Source organism: Mycteria americana, chromosome 4 (assembly GCF_035582795.1).
Source record: "Mycteria americana isolate JAX WOST 10 ecotype Jacksonville Zoo and Gardens chromosome 4, USCA_MyAme_1.0, whole genome shotgun sequence".
NCBI lineage: Eukaryota > Metazoa > Chordata > Aves > Ciconiiformes > Ciconiidae > Mycteria > Mycteria americana.
The window spans coordinates 2,754,399-2,772,341 of record NC_134368.1 but is presented as its reverse complement, the minus strand read 5'-3'; the positions used below and the strand labels follow the sequence as shown (position 1 = coordinate 2,772,341).

Sequence of the window (17,943 nt, the reverse complement as noted above, 5' to 3'; positions counted from 1 at the left end):
CAGCTCGGGGACTGCATCGCCTTGTCCTAAATGCACACCGGGATCGGGATCCGAGACCTCAAGGACTAGCCTCTCGCTCCAGCTGCTCACTGAAAAAGCATCCTGGGGGCAGCCAGCTCCGGGGAAGTCGGGGGGGCCAGGGTAATCCAGGCCCTGGAGGCAGAGGCAGGATTTTGGTTGTTTCGAAGCAAATTTGGCTCAGGGACCACGTCAGGGTTTGCTCAGTCCTGCCACAGGTTGCCAAGGGAAAAGGGCTTCCTTGCAGGAAACAGATTGCAGGAGCGCATGTCCTTGGCACCTGCAGCTCATCCCAAACCACGGGCGGTCCTCTCCTCCCTTCCTCCTCCCGGAGCAGGGCTGTGACCCCCCATGGATGTGACGATCACAGGGGAGGGGTCTGCGCCGCAGGGCTGGGGGAGGGATGGGGTGTCACACCCCGACTGCGACCGGCGGGGATGCTCCAAGCGTTCGTCAGCGAGGATGAAGGGGACGGCCACGTCCCGCCCCCAGGACAGGCAGACAGGGACCCAGCAGATGATCCCGTGGTGTGAGGGGCAGCGGTGGGTGGGAGGATGCTCCATTGGTGCCAAGGTGCATTCCCGTACAGGGACGGGGTGCCAGGAGAGACCCGGAGAGAGACTGAGGGGCTCTTCTGCCTGGGTGCTCCTCAGTCCTCGCGATTTATAGAATCACAGAATCGCAGCATGGTTTGGGTTGGGAGGAACCTTTGAAGATCATCCAGTCCAACCCCCTGCCATGGGCAGGGACATCTTCCACTAGACCAGGTTGCTCAAAGCCTCGTCCAACCTGGCCTTGAACCCTTCCAGGGATGGGGCATCCACAACTTCTCTGGGCAACCTGGTCCAGTGCCTCACCACCCTCATAGTAAAACATTTCTTCCTTACGTCCATCTAAACCTACCCTCTTTCGGTTTAAAACCATTGCAGCGAGAAACCACGCTTGGGAAAAAGCAATTACAAAGGGGAAGAAATAAGGCAGGGAACACCACCAGCAGCACGACAGGCTGGGGGGGTCCCCAGGGTGAGGACAGGGGACTCCCATGACTCGGGGCTGGATACTGGCGGGACGCCTGGGCCAGGATGCTGGGCACAACCTCCGTTTCCAGCTCCGAAGGGCTGGAAAAGCTCGCGGTCAGCCCCGGCAGCTTTCGCTCCGTGCCCCGAGCTGGGGGGAAGGAGCGGGAGGAGGAGGATGCCGGCAGTAGCGGGGCAGGATCCCACCCCAAGCCAGCAGCGACGAGGGAACTGTTTGCAATCAGGGTCCTCACGACCTCCTCCTCGGCCTCTCCAAAATCGCTTCCATGTGTGCCAGGAGCCATCGAGCCCGCGGGGAGTTCAGCCCCGAACAATAGGAGAGAGGAGCGCGTAGAGGGGGGAGGCAGGGTCCATCCTGCCCAGTGCCGTGCCAGCCCGCACACGATGGGACCGCAGGGCCACCACCACCATCCTCCTCCTCCTCTTCCCACCGGCTTGACATCGCTCCTCCGGGAGGAGGGAAAGGAGACGCGGTGATGTCCCCCGGGACGGAGGCACGGGCCGCCCCGCAGCATCCCACCTGCTGCGCAGAGGAGCAGCCCCTGGCGAAGGGATGGAGGAGCCTCGGGGCCGTCACCACGCTTGAACCCGTCATTTCACGCGCTCGGATGTTGTCTCCTCGCAGACTCCCGCCCTGAAAACCAGCCACGTCCGGGCAAACAGAGTGGGCTGGCGGCAATCACACAGCTGTATTTATTTCCAGGATCTTTGCTGGAGGGTAGGAGGAGACGGGGTGGGAATGGGGCGGACTGAATTGATCCTAAAAATACGCATGTCAGCAGTACCAGGGCGAAAAGGGCCTGTCTGGGGCTCTGTCCACAAGCGGGGAGCCCGCTCGCCCCTACCCCATCCTTTGTCTGGTTGCCATCATCCTTTCCCCATGAAGCCTCCCTGCTCCCGGCTGCGACCACCCTCCCTCTCCCCTCCTTCCCCCCCCTCCGAGGAACAGGAGCCTCCTTGTTTCGGGCTGGCTGGAGCCAGCAGAGGCAGAGCAGATGCCAGGAAACACGCCAGGACCTGCCCAGCCCCCCCCGGCCCTGGCCGGTGGCCGTCCCAGCCCCACCGGCCCTGGGGTCCTGCAGCGACTCCCGAAACACCCCACGCACCCGTGATCTGCACCCACCCAGCACAATTTCGGGCAGCGGGGTGTTAGCGAGAGTATAAATAAACCTCCTGCTGCCCAAAATAAACAAGTGCCCTCCAACCTAAATATAGACCGATCCGGGGCTGCTAGGAAGGGAGGGGAGATTTCTGCAGGCTGACAACAGCATCCCCAACGCGATGGGCTATTTCAGCTACCGGAGAAGCACAATTCCCAGCAGCCAGCACCCGTGGGAGCGATGCTCCCGATTCTCCCGGGAAAAGGCATCATCCAGCCCCGCGGAGGAGGTAGGGCAGCACAAAGCCCCTCTCCGTTTTTGCTGCCGGGAAGCGGGGCTGACCCCCTCCCTCAGTATCTCCTGCCTGGAGTAAGGAGGTCTCACTTGGAGGCATCTCAGGTGGCTTCAAAGCTGCATCCTCAGCCCCTGCTCCAGGGAGATGCCACCAGAGAAGGTCACTTCCCAACACTGAGTCTTCTCAGCAGTGAATCTGTTCAGCCCCAAAACACAACGGTTTCCCGCAACCGTCCCCATCGGTGCTCGTTGTGCTGGGAAGCGATTTGATCTGCCCTGAAGGGGACCACAGCCCCCGAGACCCTCCCAGCTGCTGGGTACAAGGACCAGCTGCTGCGGCAGATGGGCAGCTGCGGAGCCGGTTGACCCCAGAGCTGGGCAAGGTGCCAAACCCAGGCGAAGGTCACCGCAAGCATCTCATAAAGTGGATTTGGAGGCTGGGGGTGGCGGGGAGGATGCAACAGGCCAGCAGAGCAGCCCTGGGAAGAGATGTCCTCTCCTCCATGCAGCCCATGCCTGGCTTCTCAGCAGAGAACATCGCTCTTAAATCCTGCAGCACTTTCCCTTGAGCAAATATTGTTGGTCTGTCTGTCCTGGCCAAACCATCAGTCTGTCAAATTACCTCCATCTCCTCTCTCCAAACTGCCCAGCTCCTTTCTACTCACCCTGTAGCCCTTGGCCATCCTTCCTACTGCCCAATAGTCAAGACGACGCTTAATTAACTCACTGTTTAATCCTCTGCTTTCCCTGTTCATCACCTCAACATGGTGATGGGTCCTGCAAACTCGATATCCTGCTCATGGGTCCTGCAAACTTGACATCTCCATCCAAGTCCCACCGTGAAGACCTCCAGATACAGGACCCGGCCGCGCAGTGCAGGGGAGAGGAACCGTCTCTGCCCTTACCTTTTCATCCAGGCTGACGGCTCGTCTGGTACGGCCCCCGAGGAGCCAGTGCGGGGTGACCCGCTCTCCATAGGACAGTGGACCTGGGAAGGAGAAGACCCAGCGAGCGTGTGAACAGACCATGTACGTCCCTGAGAGCAGGAGCTCCTCCGCAGCCATGTCAAGAGAGAAATGGGGGGAAGAGACAGAGCTGGGGGCTCCGGCTGACGTCCAGGGCCACCTCTTAGGTGGTTCTGGGTGATGGACACCAGCACAAAGCTGAAGCATCACTCCTTCCCTAGGCCAGTGCCCTCATCGCTGCCCCAGCCTTGCTCCTGGAAGCCTCCCAGGAGCATCGCTGCTTGCCCAGGTCCCAAACCTGTGATCTAAATCCCCCGAAACCCTCCCGGAGAAGCAGCCGGCACATGGGTGGCACCACCCTGGTCCCACTCGCGTCCCCACCATCACCAACCAGCTCAGGCAAACCCCACCGAGCACCCCCAGAGCACCCCAGCCCGGGGCGAGGGCAGGGGCTGTGCAGGCAGCATGGCAGCAGGCAGCAGCGCATCCTCCCGCCCGCTCCATCTCTCCTGAATCACACAAACAGCTTTTTTTTTTTTTTTTTTTGCCCTTTTTTGTGGGGGGGCTTTATGCTTTTACACCATTGATCGCCGCTATTTACGGGATGGGGAAGCGTGGTTCGATCACCCAGAAATCGAGCCATCATCTTTCCAGCCAGAGCTGGGCTCAAGCAGGGAGCAGAGGAGCTAAAATAGCTGCAGCACGTTACGGGTTTCTCTGAGCCATCCCAGCTCCCCCGGGCAGAGCAGTACAAGCAATTCCTTGGCTGGATTAGAGGCAGACAGACTTTCTAAGTGTTTTTTGGTTTTCTTTTTTTTCCTAAACAATGTGGCTGTATTTGATTGCAGCAGAGTGAGCAGCTACTGATGACTTAAGCCAGGACAAGAACAGGAAAAAAAAAAATAGAATCTGAAGATGCCGCGGAGAGGGGATGAGGTCTAGCAAACATGTCAAGGGCTGGACCACCTTGCCAAGCCAAATGTTGTCAGTGAAAGCTTGGATCTAATAACCTTCCCCAGCAAAGGGCAAAGTTATTTACGAAGGGAGTGGAATAACAGAGCTTATGGCTTTATAATTTTATATGCTTGTTTTGGTTCCCCGTGCAACAATCTGGGGGGATTTGGCTTGAGGAAAGATGAAGTTATTGAAAAGAAAAAAAAAACCAAAAACTATTGAGTTATTGGTTGGGAATCGCAGACTGAGTGTTCAACGTGATCGAGCTACCCAGCCCGGCTCCCACGAGGCCCCGGGACGCGCCCAGTGCTATCGCACAGTGGCATTTAATCAGCTTTCATTATATATAGCAAGTAATCAGATTCCAGGAATAACTGTAGATAAGGTGGTGGCACGATCCCAGTTTCCTTCTCCTCACCTCCTCCGAAAGCGTTAGCGAGGCCCTCCAACCCCCCAGCCATATATAAGCCTCGTTTTCTGGTGGGGAAACTGAGGCACAGCCGCAATGTGACTTGCATTCAGCCACGCAGGGTGAGCAGCTCTGGCAGGGTTTGCTACCTTCCTATTACAGAGAAAGGGGAAAATAAAAAACCCCAAACTATTTTTTCTTCGCTGGCCGCCGTAGAGGGAGAAGGACAGGGAGACGTCGCCTCTCCCGCCTTGCTGCAAAGCCCGTCTTTCTCCCACGCTGTCTGGGGAGAGGATGGGACACGAGGGGCAGCCGTTCTGCAGGGATTACTGGGCTGGGCTTCGGGCCACGTCACAAAAACCTCTTGGTTATTATATTAAGCTTCTCACTGTTTTGACTATAGCTTTTGCTGGGAATCAGAGAGACTCAGAGCATGAGATAGGGCCTTAAAAATCTTAGTCAAATAAACCCAAATGTAGTGCAGAGGGGGTTTGCCAGCCCCCCCTCCTCTTTTTTCTGGAAAACACACTCATTCCCAGTCCTTTCTGGGAATGTTGCATCGGGAGCAGCGTTGCTTCGGTGTTTGGGATGTTTGCACTATTGCGGCCGGGCAGCCCCGCGTTTGGGGGATGCCCGAGCTCAAAGATGAGCCCCGCAGTGCCCAGGCTCCAGCCGAAGCGGACAGCTTTCCCATCTGCTCCTCTTCTCCCCTCAATCCAAACAGAGGTTCCTGGCTCCCACCACCCTCCCTGTTCCTATCCCAGCTGCATGACTCGCATGGGTCTCTCTTGGAGTTGCTGGAAAACTTATTTTCAGCAACAGCAGAGAACCCAGCAAAGCTCAAAAGTAAAAAAAAATAATAATAAAACTTGTGCTTTGCGTGGAGAAGCAGCAGCCCCTGCTTCTTGGTGGGGTTGTGGAAGGAATTAGGGGATGGAGAAGAGAGACTACAAGAGGCTGAACCCAACCTGGCAACATCCCCCCCGCTCCTATTTGAAAAGTGATAGGAACCTCTGGGGAAAATAACGTATTTCCTCAACAACAGAAAAAGCCAAGTTTCACCCCAAAACACACAGCAGCAACGCAAGCCACTGCCAGCTCCCTTTCAAGGTGCCGCTGCCCAGAGCTGGGACAGTTGCGGGGACCCAAGGGAGGCACGGGATGGGGAGACGAGGGGTGTCTCTGCCGTTCGGGGGGTGCTGGGGCGGCGAGGAGCCGAATCCATCCCCTCTCTCGGGGGGGCTGGCTGGTCCCAGCCCTCCCATCCCAACCAGACCATATAGAGTCATAGCGCAGAGTCCGGCCGCCCTGGCCCGGGCAGCGCTGGGATGGGGCTTGGGGGACCCGCCGAGAGGGGGGATTTGGGGGGCCACATGCCCAGCAGGGCGATGGGGCCGAAGAGAGGGAGCGCTGCCCACAGCCTCCCCCCCTCCGAGCCCAGGGACGCGACACCCCCCCCCCCTTCCCCGGACCCACATCCATTCCCCCCTTGCAAACCCCGGGGTACCCCCACCCGCACCCCCCTCTCCGCGGGCCGAACCCGGGGTGCGCCTCCCCCTCGCCCCCCCTCTCCCCCCTTACCTCGGGGTCCAGAAGCATCCCCCCGCCCGGGGAGCAGCAGCAACAACCCCAGGAGAAAGATGCGGCTCCCCCAAAAAGCGGCCAAGCCCCCGCGGCCGCAGGGCTTGCGGGGGGCCCGCCCGGCCATGCCGGCGCTCCCCGGGGCTGTCACCGCCTCTGCTCGCCGCCGCCGGCCCTGCCTTCCCCTCTTATGCTCTCGGGTCCCCTCCCCTCCGCCCGGCTTCCCCCCGCCAGCCCCATTCACTCGCCCCGGCCGGCCCCGCTCGCCGGCGGCCGGAGCCCCCTTTCCCAGGCGCCCGGCTGGATGCTGGGCTGGGCGGCGGGAGGGGGCGGCTGGAGGGAGGGGGGCCGCATTGTTCGCCTTTATTTATTGCTGTGTTTCTTGGCCCAGCCGGGCCGCTTAATGAAAACCAGACCGGAGGAGAAGGCTGCTCCCAAGCTCCCCCCGCCGGGGCATCCCGCCGCAGCCGGGCCGGCAGCCGCCGACCCCCCCGGGCTCCCCGCCGCCGGGTCGGGAGGAGAAGCGAGGGGTACCGAGGGGCTGCCTGCACAAGTTGGGGGGGAATAAAGGCACTTAAATAATCCCATCCATCCCACCAGGGCGAGACGGAGCACAGACGCTTCTGCGACCCTCGACACGCTCCGCAGTTGTTGTTGTTATTATGATTATTAATACTTTTTCTAAGAGGAGAGAGGTGCCAGCACCCAGCCCCATCGAACCGGCGGGTGGCACGGCTCACCGCCCCACTGAGCGAGCGCACAAGGCAGCGTGCCGTCACGCCCGAGTGCCGTCCCTGCTCTGCTTCAGCCCTTTTGGGTCTTCTCCCGGGGTCACCCAACTCTCCTCCTAAGTTCAGGGCAAGGATTCATCAATAGTTAGCGAAGCCCTAATAATAATATTGATTAACGCTAGTAATTAAAGCTTTATGAATGATTTTAGTCTAAAAACAGGGACAGCTGCAAGACGCCCTTACCCAAAGTTCTCTAGGGACCTCTGGGCGCGCCTGCCCAAGGTGACATTTTGAGAGAGGAAGGGACGGGGGACTTCTCTGGGGTTTCCCAGCCCAAAGGGCAACTCTAAATGGCACAGCCCCGGCAGCAGCACAGTCAGAGCCCTCCTGGCACTCAAACACACATTGAGGTCCTGTTAACAGGGCCCTCGGATGCAACCAGCAGATGCGAACATCTGGACAGTGTTAGCGAGGCTTCCCCAGCTCGGGCAGCACCTTCAAGCCCCCGTTAGCCTCAGACACAGCATTTCTCGGGTGGGTTAATGCCATTTAGCAATACCTCGCTCTCACCACAAGCTCTTTCAAGCATCTTCCACCCATTCTGGGTCAAGCGCTGCAGAGCACCGGGAAGGACTCCCTGAAGCTTGAAGATGGTCTGCTGCTAAAGCTCGCCATGGAGGGGCTGCGCAGGTCCCACCACTTCCACGAGAGGACAAACGCTGCAAAAAAATAAAGTCACTTCAAAGAATAAACCTGTGGAAGTATGGTGAGAAACAGAGGGCATTGCCATCCCTTCTTGGATCCAGGCAGCTCGGTGGAAGTTCAGCAGAGCAGCTGTAAATCAGCAGCCTGGCACACAACTAGAAGGGATTCAAATGCATGACAGGGCTTTCAGCCATCAGGAAACCATCATCGGGAAGGTCCAGAGGGACGAGTCTGCGCAGAGCTGCAGAGCGCTGCGAACGTCTTTCCAAGAAAGGGCAGCTGGTGGCCAGGACTGCCACGGAGGGGTGAGCCAGGAGCTGGGATGGAGTAGGGACCGTAAGCCAGAGGAAACCCTGGGCAGCCAACAGGCTCCAGTCTTCCCCCAGCAGCCCATCAATCGCAGCATAGCTTCACCATTACTACGTTATGTGACATTTTTCCTCATTCCTCCACTTTCTCAACTAGTGCAAACTACTGAAAGTAGCGCGGTCTCGGGGCTAGGTGAAAGCAGAAGTCTCTCTGCTTCCCACCAGCACAGGGAACCTGAGCATAGCCGTTGGCCATGGAGAAATATATGGGCCCACAGGGTGTTGGGGACCGCAATGGCTGGTGGTTATCCAGAGCAGCTTATAAAAGCCTTTTTGTGCAAAGGAACAGGCGTTCTTCCCCCTGCCTACAGCCTTGATCATTTGATAGCTCTGCTGACAAAAGCCTACAGAAGCTGTGGCACCCGACCATGGTCTGCAGCTGGGTCACGCAGCCTGGCAGCTGAGCCTGAGACCGGGGATTTCTGCGTCCCGGCATAAGCCAAGAGCAGCACGTGTGAAGCAGGGGCAGAGGATCACTCACAACCATGGAATTAAAGACAGGGAGAGCCCCTTGGTATCTATTTTCAGGGTGCTCCTGTCCTCCCAGGCGCTCGTTCTTCATAGTCATCAAGGAGGCAACCAGCACATCGAGTACACAAGCATAGGAGGTGTACTCAAGAAGATCCTGGGCACCCATGCTTTGGGGCTTCCACCACTGCTTCATCAGCACAAACGGTCTGAGCCTGTTACGGGTCCTTCCGCAAAGGACAAGGACAGTTGTAACGTAGTAAAACAGCTCTATGCCATTCACAAAAGCCTGTGCCTTGATAGACCAAAAATAAATGTCTCCTTAGACCAGATTTCACATAATCTCCTATCAGAATGACTGTTCAATCTGCATGCAATGCCACAGGAAATCAACTTCTCACGCACAAGCTTTCAGGAGGCCACGGAGTGTAGCTGGCATGCTACGTCCTCCAGATCCAACCGGCAAGTCTCAGAGTCCAAGAGACTGACTCTTCTCCAGGGGAAGGACAGGGCTGGCTACTCAGCAGATGACTCAACGAGACTTGGCAGAGGCCAGCAGCAAGCCCCCTACAGCAGGGTGATTCATGGGACGTACTGAATCGAACTCGGGTAGGGGAGCCAAAACAACTTTGGGAAAATGAGCTGGAGTCTCTCCTTTCTTTTGCATCATGAAGACAAGTTTGAAGTAGCTTCTGATACAGCTAGAAAGTGGCAGGGCTACAGCACACTGATACATGAATAAAATTAGATTGTATTAAAAAAAACCCTTCTCCCCTATCAAGACCTCTTACAACTGTCCTCATCACCGTGGAATTTGAGTGTCTTCCAGAAGTGTGTTAATCAACATGGCCTTCATTTGTCATGCGGAGGTCATTCACCCTCCCACAGGGTCTAATTTGGCCTGGAGAATTCAGTTTATCTGCTGATGTAGGGAGAAAAATATTAACAAAAGTTTGACTTTCAAACCTTGCCTGTGTGAAAGAATCGCGTCTTTTCCATTTACAGCAGTTCAGCTGATTTCCTTCCCCAAGCCTATGACGAGCGTGTCCAATGACTTCATGTTACACTTTTATGCTTTACAGAAGCACAGCCGCCCAGCTGGCCAACTAATAAATGCAGCATAAAGGAAGCGATATATTCAGATCTTCTTTACCGGATTAAGGTTTGATCTGGGCTAATGAACAGCCAGCCAGGAAGTAATTTCTTCATTAGGGTATTGTTTCAGGAAAAGTGAATTATAAACCAGGATGCTCTCATAGGTAAGCGGAAGCAATTAGCTTACCTGCTTTTGCACGGGGCAAATCTCCTTCTTCAGTCTCCTCCTCTTCAAAGTCATTCAGTTGTGTTCTCCTACAGGCACAACCACTAACGAATTCACCACCGACAAAGGCAGGCAGCAGAAGTCCTCCAGGGAATCAGTCCTCCAGAGGTCAGCCACTCTGGACCAGGCCATATCTACGCAGATGTACAGCAACATGACTATATTCTGTGTATAAACTTCCTTTTCCAAGGAAGTTGCGCGCTTGAACATTTCTTTTACATCATCTTTTACATCAATTGGTTTCCATGGTAATCTTTCCAGTTACCAGCAATGAGAGACCACGTCCCAGACAACATCTGCTCAAGCTCCTCGCGCATTCCCCCATCACTGCCTGATGCGGCAGACCTCTAACTTCAGGCTGGTTCTCCATAGAAAGGACTCCAAAAACATCCACCAAGAACCAAAGGACTTACTGTGTTATTACAAAAGGTCCATCAGGATGGAATACAAAAGGTAGAACTAGTGGAAATGATCATGGAAGAGGAAATGGAAGGTGTTTCTGAAGGGCAAACAAGCCTCTTACTTTAAAATAAGGAACGTTTCAAAGCATAAGGTGGCTTTTTTACACCCCTTTTCTCTGCCGTTTCCTTGCCTTGTCCACCTCACCCGCACATCCATCATTCTTCCCACTTCAAGTTCAGTTTGCAGACAGCACATCTACAGGCAGTCCAAAGCCAAAGACCAGCCATTCTAGTTACTTGGCAATGAACAAGGTATGAATGAACCATGACAGTAGTAGATCAAAGCCACGTTCAGTTTCTGGAGACAACTCAACAGACAACCGTGCTGCCCTTCCCCAGTTTTTGAGATGGCAGCTATGATAGCTGGCCTTTCGGTGAGACTCAGTCATGCATTTGGCATCTACACAATAATCATTGTGCAGGGTGGGCATGGCAAATACTGATCAAAGAACAGTTCTGATTAACTAATAACAAAAGCCTGTTCCTGTAGGGTTAAAAAAAAAAAAAAAATTCTGCCCTCTTTAAACTTCCAAAGATTTGCAGAACTTACCCTAAAAGTCTTTGTGTAGCAGTGCATTAAGAAGAGATGACTCCACTCTGGAATCAACACAAGACAAGCATAATTTCCTGAGTTTCTGGAAAGAAGTTTTGCGTGTTGGAACCAATGACTCCAAATGTCAACAGCCTCCTTCCATAGAACTATAAACACTGGATGCTGCGCACCCAGCACGAGCTTTATCGGACCTGATGACAACAAGGAATGGTAGTGGAGTGAGTGCGAGTCAGCTTCACTAGCACCCCTCATGAAGAAATCAAGAGAAGGACGGATGATAACGCTGTTAGAGCGCAGGGCTGAGGAGGACACCGGCCTCCTTTAAACCTGGCCATGCAGGACCTAATTTTCAGAAGTTCTGAGAAGTTGCGGCTCCTCCCAGTTTCATCTGGAATTGCAGGTGCTCACTCCTCTGGGGAGAAAAGTCAAACAATCTCATACTATTCCTCTACAAAACTTTACTTTTTCCCCCTCTGTGTGCAAAGAGAAGGTTTGCTTTACAATATTTCAGAAAGCAGAGTGTAAACTCTTTGTGCAGCCTGAGACCAGCATAAAACATTCAAGCACAGTCTTCAGATCACACATTCTGATATACTAAAGCATGCCTGAACAGAAAATTTTTTTAACAGAAGCAAACACTTCTCCCCTAGCAAAGGAAAAACGCTACAATATTATTACCAAATGAGGAATTACAGCTCCTTGTCGCTAAAGCTCTCAAGCTGCAACTCTAACAACTCACAGAACGACAGCAACTGTTAGATTACTTTGGTAGTTAGTGAACATTTTTAAGCGAGGTAAAACATTAAAAAAAAAAATGCAGCAGCTCTTCCTTTGTTTTGAAAGGTTTTACAACGTGTAGTTCTCTACTTAGGTGAGGGATGCGTTGAAATGGACTGCCTCTACCTTTCTTTGATTTGCAATGTGCTTGATTATTGGCGTCTATGCTTTTGGTAGGGAGCAACACACAGGCACGCTCCGGACATTTAAATAAAAACAACCATCAGCTGTGTTATCTGACTGTAAGAAGATTTCCAAGCATTCCCCGAGGCATCAGGGGGGCCCTTGAGCTCTCTTGTTTTTTCATCAGTTGAAAGCTTAAAAGCATACTTAAGAAGCTAACTGGCTTTAAATGAGCACTCAGTGAGGCAAGATCTTGTCATGACTCCAGCACAACTGAATTTCTGGTCGCAAGGAACAAGTCTATTCATATGTATATCAGAGATCTCAGTACCAGCAAGTTGTAGCACCTTCTGCTTCAGCAACATACAAAGCTGCTTTCTAGTCCCAGAAGAGTGCTTGGAAAGGCAAAGCAGCAGCTTGCATCCAAACTGATCCCAAGGACAAGTCAGTGGAAGGAGCAAATAGGTAAAAACAGATTTTGAAAAGTGGAAAGGTCTAAAGAGATAAGCCATTCTCCGAGCTGATTTATCGCAGCCATGTGATACGGTATTATTTTTAACCTGCACTTTTAGCTTCAGATTTCTGCAACCAGACCAGGTATGGTCTCCGGACATACTAGATCATGGTTTTGTGGTGGTTGGTTTTTTGCATGCTATTCTGATAAGAATAGCACATCCAGATAAATTATAAATCTTACACCTGGGTATATTCTCACACTTTATTTCGTTCTGACTCTGGGGTAGGATATAACAGCTGCTTTAACAGCACATGGTACCACCAGCACAGGACACAGTTTGAAAAATACAATGCCAAATCTTTGTCTAGTGTAATTTAGTGTAGTTCTACTGACCTTCAAGGGAATCACATTACTTCTCATCATTCGAAGATCTGATTCATTACATCCCAATGTGAACTCCAGGGGTAACTGGCAGAGCTGGACCGTAGCCACTGCTATATGGCTTAGCCAAGGGGTGAAACAAGAATTTATAAGAAATTCTTAGTGAACACAAGAGGTGAAAGTCTCCAAGTTGTGCCTCACCCTCCACAGAATTGGGTGTACCGTTACATCTGTTCCTTGAACTAAATTGCTATGAACATCTTAAGCAGAGAAAATAGGAAACCACTGTTCGCACCCACTCAGTTTTCCTCAGATGTCTTTTCCTGTTTATACATCATATTAACTCTATTGTGATAAGCAATGAAACTGAGACTTCAGGCTTCTATCACCAAGAACCGCAATCTTCAGATTTCATCTTTTGCCACTGTGATGCTAGTTAACTGTACAACCAAGTATCCTGTCAGAATGCAAGCATCTAATGAAGTGAAAGACACTCCCAGGCAAGGCTTAAAAACTCCCAACATCATAAAAAAATTCTCTGATTAGACTCTCATGGTTCATACCGAAAGATAGCAAACCAAGCAAAAGGTCAGTGAAGTCACGACTCCTCCACTCTTTCAGTGCTAATAACGTCCAGTTTAAACAGCCATTACAGTTACCTTGTAAGTTCTTGAGTTTTGTGTTGGGTAGAGTAAGAGGTGGTTACGGCCCGGTTTCTTTAGATGTTTTCCATATGGACAGCAAAGATGCACTTCATGTTAGCTGCAACAGTTACTACTGTTGGAAAATAAGTGAGGAACATGTAAAAAATAAAAGTTCAAAGGGCCAACCAAGGAGAAACAAAAGAAAACCCAAGAATATCCTGGTAAAACCGGATCTTCCAGCACGTGATATTTAACAATGGAGAAAACGAAGCCTTAAAAGGAAGAATGACCCTGAACTCATGACCTGAGAAGCATGGGTTTGGGATCTACGACCACCAGAGGACCCCCACGTGAAAAACTGAGCGTGCGTTATGCTACATCATCATTATGTAAGCTACTAATTAACATAGTCCCACCTAGTAGTTTGAAAACCTATGCATATGGAAAGAGACACTGTATAAATGAACCTAGATCTGTGTAAACTGGTATGCACGTTAGGCGGAAGGATCCCCTGTGCATCCAGCGCTGCAATAAAGAGAATGCCTGCTTCTTAATGCTACATTGGTGTTAAGAGGTTTATTCCCGATTTCGGTGACACTACAAACTCATCTGATGTTTTTTTATTTAAGGGGTGTTTGCAGTACAAAAGATTACAAGTTTTCTACATTGAGATAGGAAATAAAAAAATAAAAAAATACTTGTTAAAAACAATTTAAAATAAATATATAAAACTGCTATTCCAATCAGGTAGTTACAAATATATTATGAATCAAATACTTCCAAACTATGTTTACTTTGGAAGTGTCTAACACCACTACAAAAAACAGCCATTTATTTTAAAACCTGTCATTCATTTCAAATCATTGATTCTTAAATACAGCAAGATTGTATTAGTACAAAAATGACATAAGTGAATACCACAAAACATACACTGCACAAGTATTTACTGCATTATCTTTTTCACATCACAATCTCCTTTATGCTGCAAGTTTGCTAAGCACAATACACCTTCATTTGAACAGGAGACCTTTATCAGTTCCAAGGCACCTTCCTCCCTAAGACACGGTTGGTGATTTTCTGAAAGATAAAAACAAAGCGAGAGAGATGAGTATTAGTCCTCTAAAAATTAAAAACGCTAAGCATGAAGATATTGTTAATAAGTTTTCTGAACAGAGTATCAAGGGCTAATACACCACTAAGAAATGGCTATTTACACATTTTAGGACAGCTAAAGCAGCCTAGCTGTTTCTCACTCATTATTACGAAAACACCAGGATATGCCTGTGCTGGCTGCTGTGGAAACAGTCAGAAACAAGGCTAAGGAGTCAGAATACATCTTGACATCAGCTGACAAACTGTTTCCCCAAGTAACCATGATGCAGGTCTCGCTCTTCACCTTCTGAATACAAACTTCTGGGTGTCAGTTTGCGATACATTTATGGAAGGACATGGGAAAACTAGAAGAGTAGCAAGTGGAAGTGGAAGATACAGAAAGTGTTTTCTACAATGAACAACTGAATAAATTAGGACTCTTCACTACAGTGGGAGGGATGAGCCATGACTGAAGGGGAAGAGATGAAAGTCTATACAGTCCCAAGCAGTCTGAAGCAGGTGAAAAGGTAATGTTATTTGCAGACTCTTCCAAAAATAACCTGGGGAGACATCATATAAAATAACTGGTAATAGATTTCAAAGAAACAAAACAAACCAAAAAGACACAGAATACTTTGCGAGAAGCGTCACAGCCTTGTGCAGTTAAACTGTGGAACTCTGCCCTGTGGTGCTGCGAACACCAGGTGTTTACAATTCACAAAGCAAGTGGACAAATTCATGAGGGGGAAAAAAAAACACAACAAAAACCACCACCAATCCAAAGATGGATTCAAAGCCCCTTGGGCACAAATTACACCAGACCATTAGAGCATCTTTGAGAAGTACTGCTAATGCTGGCTCTGTTACGGTATTCTTCCCCAGGCACCTGCCAGTGCGACCCATTCTTCTGGCAACAGGCAATCCAGATAATTAAACACCACATCCTTCTGCTAGCTCAGCCGGCAGATCACTGACATTTTGAAGCATGGAATACATATCACGTGGCTTTATAGAAGTGTAGGATAAAGTAAGAGCTTTGGGTAACTCATATATTACTAACAGCAGTGGGAATGATACAGCCATTACCTGATGAGACCTTTTGCATCACACAGATGAACGCAACACGCAGCTCAGCTCTTTATACACAGACACATACAGAGTATGCAGCGTATGTGTATATAGTGTATATACCAATGCAGAATATACTCTGCTTACATTCATACATATAAAAAGAAGCAGAGCTGCTGACGTGAATCTCAGTGTGAAATCTGTCCCCAACACTTCATGAAGCTTCAGAAGGACTCAAAACACCTCAAACCACAAAACCTCTGAACAGTCCTTACAGCTCACAGGCCCTTTTACAACCTAATAAGCAAACCCAGCTAGCAATTAGATCCTATCTCCCCTCTTTGCTCCACTTCCAGGAAGTGACTACAAAACAAAAAACCCCAACATGTTGCTGACAGGAGGGAAAATGTAGCCAAGGGGATGAAAAACACGCATTAACAAAAAAAAAAAAAAAACCACAAAACAAACAACTGTAAAGCAGCAAGCAAAGTGCATTTCAGTTTTACACCTCTAGAAGCATGTGCTTTTTCCTTTGGGGTAGTGACACCTTGTGGCCCCTATCTTGCATAGACTCTAAAGGACATGTCCCATCCATAAATAAAATGAAGTGTTTTGTGTTCCTGAATGCTAAGACCTTTTATTCTTTTTTAAGGGGTAGAGGGAATTATATAAATCAATAACTTTCCTATCCTTTATGGAGGTTTCTCCCATGTTCCCTATTTACAAAAATGGCAAATTCACTACATCTAATAGAAAAGCCTCAGTAACGGAATGAATTTATATCTGATAAACTCATAAAATTCATTTTCATTGAACTGGGGTTGAAAGAGTTCTGAATTATGCTGCCATCAGATCAGAAATCTGTCTCGACTATATAGGTTTCAAAATTAAAGGGCATGCACCATTCCCTTATCTGACTAGTGTAATTTTATGCTCTATTTGAAATTAAAAGTACAAAAGCAACGGGATACTGGGACAGAACATCGGCCCAGACTCCTGTGCATCCTGTGATAAAAATAACTTTGCTATCTTAATAAAGTAGTATTTAACGATTCGAAAAATTACGAATGCCTGTGCAACCGTCAGTTGCCTTCTAGCACAGGAATTTTGATCAGTTTCCCGTTATATACGAGCCCATACGGTTTCCTCCAGAGGATCCCATCCTCGCTCAGTGCTAACAAAACTGTTATTTCATTCTCTCCAGTTCCCACTGCATTGCCCCACATTGCCACTGTAGCACATAAATGCCTTAAAACAAGCACGGACAGCCCTTACTTCTCAGGTGTCCTGTATGAGTACTTTCACTTCTGCTTTACAAAAGGTAAGATAATTTTGTTCATATATATTCACTAATTTGGGGCCCTATTTTGAGCCAAATAAACTCAGTTTCATCTCATCTCTCAACCTGGACACTAATTTAAGATCATTATCCTTGGTTCCCTACAGCTAACGAAGTCACACACTGCCTCCAGAGAGCAGTGTGTCCCACCTAGTAGTGGTTGTTGCTCAACACTGGAAACATACAATTTTGTTTGGTTGGTTTCTCCTTGGGATACATTTCCAAGAAGCTGGTGTTCATCTTTTTTCTGAAGTATTGACCCTTAATTTATATTAATATGCAGTTATACCTAACATACCTCTAAATTCTAGTGTAAGGATTTCACTTGTAAGTGATACTTCGGCAAACAACACTTGCTCAGGTCGATGTACATACAGGTATGAGTGCATGTACATGTTTAATTCATTGCTTTCTTTCCCAAATATGAATCATCCCTAGCCTGTGAGCCCTCAACACCCTACAGAAGTGGCATGCGCACAGTACTGCTAGCTAATCCCACCCTCAGAGTACTGCTCTTAGTGAGGTGTACACCTAGTTTTCCTTTTACACATCTACTCTATAGTATCAGTGACAGGAAAAGAAGCAGAAATTCAGCCAAGAAAATATGAATGTAAGCCTCAGACACTCCAAAACAGGATGGCTCAGCACAGACAGTTTCACCAGCAGTTTAACCTACTGAGCTGCACTCTGGAGTAGCTGGGGCATGAGTACCTCCTTCCCCCCATCAAGATGAGCAGTGCTAGCCTGTCAAAATCCAAAGAGAGAAGGACAAAGCAGTTTCATTAGGAACAGGCCACTAAGCACTAAGCCACTGACCACTGACAACATGCCACTAAGCACTGACCTGGGAGTCAGAGAATGTAAGTACTATGCCTGGCTCCACCACTGACCCACACACAAACCTGAGCAGGGCACTTGACTCTCTCTGCCTCCCTCTCCTTTCCCAAGCTTTGTCTGGATATATGCCAAACGATCTTGGAAGGAACTGTCCCCCTACTGGGTTTGTATAGGGCACAACGGGACTCCTCGAGGTGACTGCAATTAAAATAAGAGTCAGATCTATTCCAGAGTACTGATCTGCTGTTCTACATCAGCAG

General features: G+C 49.9%; 2 protein-coding genes across 8 annotated transcripts in view; both read right to left on the bottom strand.

Moving 5' to 3' along the window:
• ADAM33 (ADAM metallopeptidase domain 33) overlaps positions 1-6,539 on the bottom strand; it is a 32,218-nt gene extending 25,679 nt beyond the window's left edge. The window contains exons 1-2 of the mRNA XM_075499465.1: positions 6,359-6,539; positions 3,355-3,437 (exon numbers count right to left, since the gene is read on the bottom strand). Coding sequence (XP_075355580.1) covers positions 3,355-3,437; positions 6,359-6,485 — 210 coding nt within the window. The 5' untranslated portion in view covers positions 6,486-6,539. The remainder of the gene's footprint in view (positions 1-3,354; positions 3,438-6,358) is intronic.
• A 7,380-nt stretch (positions 6,540-13,919) lies between these two features.
• ALMS1 (ALMS1 centrosome and basal body associated protein) overlaps positions 13,920-17,943 on the bottom strand; it is a 358,966-nt gene continuing 354,942 nt past the window's right edge. For all 7 annotated transcript variants that reach the window (XM_075499456.1, XM_075499458.1, XM_075499461.1 and 4 more), the window contains one exon: positions 13,920-14,424. In XM_075499456.1, the coding sequence (XP_075355571.1) occupies positions 14,380-14,424 (45 nt within the window). In that variant the 3' untranslated portion in view covers positions 13,920-14,379. The remainder of the gene's footprint in view (positions 14,425-17,943) is intronic.